At 42.2% G+C, this 5,000-nt stretch overlaps 1 protein-coding gene across 2 annotated transcripts in view; it reads left to right on the top strand.

Moving 5' to 3' along the window:
• LOC137993670 (uncharacterized) overlaps nucleotides 1–5,000 on the top strand; it is a 5,271-nt gene that overhangs the window by 159 nt on the left and 112 nt on the right. Inside the window, exons 1-3 of one of the 2 annotated variants that reach the window (XM_068839638.1) lie at nucleotides 1–46; nucleotides 850–963; nucleotides 3,311–3,612. The exon at nucleotides 1–46 is cut by the window's left edge and continues 159 nt beyond it. In XM_068839638.1, coding sequence (XP_068695739.1) covers nucleotides 1–46; nucleotides 850–963; nucleotides 3,311–3,612 — 462 coding nt within the window. The remainder of the gene's footprint in view (nucleotides 47–849; nucleotides 964–3,310; nucleotides 3,613–5,000) is intronic. The other variant, XM_068839639.1, reaches the window with a different exon arrangement.

Here is a 5,000-nt window from a genome sequence, read left to right as displayed (position 1 = left end):
GATTATGGCCGAGCTGAACATCAACGAGCCCTACATGGTATTAGAGGTATCTATTTTGTACCAATAAGTGGATAAACAAAGGTGTTTGAGCGACGAGCGCTAATCGGAAGAGGCCCTTTCGCATTCTTGGGCAGTGGTTTTACCCGTGTCTAAGGGAAATTGTCTCTCTAAGAGTAAAGACATTGTGCAATTATAACTACAAATACTGTTGCGTCAAAGCAGATTTAGGGAGAAAAAAGCATCGCTTCCGGTAAGAGTCCGTCGCTCAAAAGAAAAGTTGCGTATCAGTTTGCATGACTCAGTCAGTCTCTACTCTCGGATACTACCTTGGCACTTTTTAAATTAGTTAAAATGCTTTGTATCAGTCGGAAAACCTCAAATCTCTCTGGATTAAAATGGAACCGAAAGCAATTTCAATTCGGCCTCCCCCCAAAATGACGTAATTGTTTGGTTGCCAATTTGATCAGACAGGGAAATGGTAGTCGATCATTTAACGAAAAGGGGAGAGGGGTGGATAAAACTAGGCTTTGATAAATTGTGTTAGCATACTTTTTGGCATAATTCGTCATTACTAGCATAATTTTCTTGCATTTGCCCCCCCCCCCCCAAAAAAAAGTACTGAAAGCATAATTTGCACTTTGGGCTAGTTTTGCGGCACAAAATTGTCATTTATTAATCATGCAACCAATTTCCTGTCTGCTTACTAGCTATGGCCTTCTTGTATGCTCTTAAAAGTTGTTGTCAAGGTGAGAAGTTGGGCAGATAATCTAGAAAATTTATGACTCATAAGGCAGTACTGTTGAACCCAAACATTTGGCTGAATAATAGTGAATTTTATTGTTTGTCAAGTTTCAGGAGAAAGGTCAATCCCTTGTTCATATCCATTTTGTACCCGTAAATTTCGACACGAGTTTCACCTAAAGCAACATCTGGAAAACCCTGGCAAGCGGCATGACAGAAAAGGTAATACACTCGAAGCTCTCTTTGCGACCGCGCTCGTAAGCGACCAGCTCTAGTTACGACCACTTTACCAATGTGGTCGCTCACGAGAGAACACTTAATGACTGGTCACTAGGGAAACAGTTAATTTTGTTTCCCGAGAATCTCAATGTGTCTCGAAGCGGAAACATTGAGATTCGAGGGAAACAAAATTAAATGTTTCCCGAGGGACCAGTCTTTAAGTGATTCGTTACGTAGCCCACGAAGAAAAACGTTTCATGTACAAGTTTATGAAAATAAACCTTGCGAGAGGTCAACATTCGTGTGTACTGTCAGTTACCCTCTGACGTCACAGATTTTGCAATGTTGCCCGCTCAGAGATTTTGGGAAGACCTTAGATAACAACGGCCTCAACCAGGTTATAGCGTCCAGCGGTTTTAGTGAAAACAAGAGTTTGGGTCAGTGGGGTGCTTAGTCTCGCGGGCTCATAAAACCTGGTCTCTGTCGTTCTTATTGAAGGATTTTCGAGATTTTAGCGGGAAGCAGTTTCATTGTTAGATGTCATGTGACCTCAAAGTAACCAGTGAGGGCGCGTGTTGTTGGGAAAAAAAATTTCCAGCTATATAACATTAGTAAAATCCAACTAGTGGTCTATTATCAGTGCTGCGTTCTGATTGGTTGAGCTGCTACTAGGCTATCTAGTAGCGAAAGGCGCCGGCTTTGAAAACCAAAACAACGGCGGCTGAATCGCGTTTTACTAGCTAAAGTTGTTTTGGTTTGATATTTTTGATCAACTAGTTGGATTTTCCTAATTAAGAATCATTTCTCTCGCCTTCATGGCCTCTGAGTCAATAGCTCATTCGGCCTTCGGCATCATGGACTATTGACTCAGAGCCCTTTCGGGCTCGAGGAATAATTGTTAAATAGCCAGGGACCGCGCAGGGGGCGGGGCTGGGGGGGGGCCCTTAGCCCCCCACTTTTTTGGCTGTTGATGTTAGAACATTGAATGTTCAACTGGAAATATTTTAGGTGTTGATGAAGGACGGAGAATTTACCTGTTTTGATGACATTTTAGCCAAGATCAAACAGCTTTCTGAAGCCGAAAAGTGTATGATAACTGAAATCATAACCCTATGTAAACTTCATCTTGTAAATCCAGCAACCAGTGCAGCAGGCGAGAGATCCTTTTCTTCTGCTCGGAGACTGAAAACGTGGCTATGCTCGACGAGGACACAAAAAAGATTTAGCAATCTGACAATACTTGATACCCACAAGCCGAGAACAGACAAACTTTGTCTTATTGATGTTGCCAATGAGTTTGCAGCTCTCAATGAAAATCGGAAAAGCAACTTTGACACCTTCAAAGAATCCGACTGAAAATGTCCGGGTGACACTCATCCGTTGCGTCTGCCGGGGTTTAGCTTAGAAGTTAGTCTATTCATTTAAATTTGGTCAAACGTGAAGGCCAGTTTGTTACTCGTTGTTTCATAAGAATTAAAAATTAACTTCACTTTTGGCAGTTTTAGATCCATTTCTAGCCATTTAAGAAGACTTCAATTTCAAATTTTCCCGGGGGAGCATGTCCCCGGACACCCCCTGGTTGGCTCACGCTAACGCGTTCGCATTAGCCCCCCTACTTGAAAATCCGCTCCGCGGGCCCTGATAGCAATTGTAAAACTTCAACATACACTGTTGATAGGTGTGTTTATAGTCAAGTCCTTATGGTACGGCATGATGGGTCAATGAGTCATTTAAATGAAGAGAATCCCTAAATGCTCACCATTTTCGAGTCAGTGTTTGATCCTTTCACTATTTCAGTGTTCAATGCTGATTTAACTCAAAACTTGACTCATGACTCTTTGACTCGTTTGACGCATAGTCCTCATAAAACAAGCATTCTTACGGCATGAAGGGAAACCGAAAGCTACTTAAGTTGAGGCGTTTTTGAGCGACGGAAGCTAACAGGAACTGGACTGTTCGCATCATTGGGCAGTGATTATTCTCAAACCCTCCTAGTTTCACGTTGTTCCAGAAAAGGCTTCAAGTAAGCATTGAATGAAGTAAATTGGGTAGGGGAAGACTGGTGCTCAATGTGGATAAGCTGTTTCACAAAAATTCTTGTGCAAAACATTGAAATACGGAACCATGCGAAATAAAAATGCTAGATTACATCATTTGGTGCTGAAGTTGTAGTTTGAGCCTCATATCATGGGCTGTTTGCAAGTTACGGCCTACCCTGCGTTCTTGTCTGTCAAGGTGAGATATTGTGCCGAAGAACCAGAAAATTTACGATATATTAGGCCTTCCAGTTGCCTCATTAAAACTATACTGTGCCAGTGACTAAATTTTACTTATTAAATTTGTTTCCGAGTATCAGGAGTTACCACGGAAACCCCGAGTATCAGATGTATGCGGCCACACGTAAATGACCTCAGAGGGAATAGCAGCTCCTACCTCCCTCCCACGGTCCTATTTGTTCCTCCCAGGAGAGAGGAAGAGAAGGCAATCTTTGAACGAACTTGTTCCAGCCTGGAAGTGAATAAATTCATATGTGATAAGCTGCAGCCAGATGAAATATTTCATTGTTTGTTTAATGACGCTATTGATTCCTTGTACCGAGAACTTCAGAGAGACTTGCAGTATACCAACTATGGAATTCATAACCTGATTAAGGTTAGTGGTCAAACAGCCACCACCCCGCCCCCCTTTCCCCAAACACACACACACACACACACACACACACACACACACATACGCGCCCCTGGCTACTTGTGGGCCATATGTTTCCCAATCCCCCTTGTGGGGACTACGTCTTCTTTTGTAGTCATCCAAACAATATTTGCTACGATTGTTGCTTAATGTCTCATCTCTTCATACATCTCTTCAAATGTTGTAAAACCTTTAATTTTTTTGTGAGGACTTAGTTGTGAGGACGTAACAAAATGTTTAATGCTTGTGAGGACATCTGGTAATACCCTACTTGTGGGAACAGGCCAATACACAGCTTTTGTGGGGACTTCGCTATTTGCGGGGACATCTGCCGGTACCCTACTTATGGGAACAGGTCCGAATACACAGCTTTTGTGGGGACTTCGCTATTTGCGGGGACATCTGCCGATACCCTACTTATGGGAACAGGTCCGAATACACAGCTTTTGTAAGGAATTCACTATTTGCGGGGACATCTGCCAATACCTGATTTATGGAAAGACGCCAATACAAACATTTTCAAACAGATTTGATATACGATGATGTTCTCGTGGTTGCAATATTAGTCAACCTGTTGGCTAAGCCTTTAGGTTAACGATAAAATGATATACCGTAAAATTCCGAAAATAACCCTCGTGGCTTATATTTTTCAAAGGCCTTTTTCGAGGGGCTTATCTACGGAGGGAAACTTGCGTTTCCGAATCGACTGGGCTAACCTTATAGTTGGAAGTGAATTTACTGTTTTTGCTTTGTTTTACTTTGTATTTGAGGGCAATTTTCCAAGTACAAGCTCCCCGGGGTCTTATATTTGGAGGGGCGATTTCACGGAGGATTTTTTGCGTTACCGCTTTGGGAGGCTTATATTTGGAGGAGCTTATTTTCGGAATTTTACGGTATATGAATTGGATCATTTATGAACTGCGGATATGAAATCAAGTGAAGCTATGATATTCGCATTTGTGAACGCAATTTTTGCAATTGCGTAGAGAAGCCTGAAAAATTCAGGACTTCAACGGGGTTTGAACCCGTGACCTCGTGATACCGGTGCGACGCTCTAACCAACTGAGCTATATGGAATCAAGTGAAACTATAATCTTCGCAGTTGTGAACGCAATTTTTGCAATTTTTGCAACCACGGTATCGCGAAGTCACGGGTTCAAATCCTGTTGAAGTCCTGAATTTTTCAGGCTTCTCTACGCAATTGCAAAAATTGCGTTCACAACTGCGAAAATCATGGCTTCACTTGCCTTTTTTATTGACCAGCCCCTGAAAAAAATAAGAAAATGGCATTAAAACCATTGTTGCCACTGCCCACGCCTGAAGAAGGAAACAAAAATAGGAAAAAGAGACAA

Source organism: Montipora foliosa, chromosome 2, assembly GCF_036669935.1.
Source record: "Montipora foliosa isolate CH-2021 chromosome 2, ASM3666993v2, whole genome shotgun sequence".
NCBI lineage: Eukaryota > Metazoa > Cnidaria > Anthozoa > Scleractinia > Acroporidae > Montipora > Montipora foliosa.
This window is presented reverse-complemented; position numbering and strand designations above follow the sequence as displayed.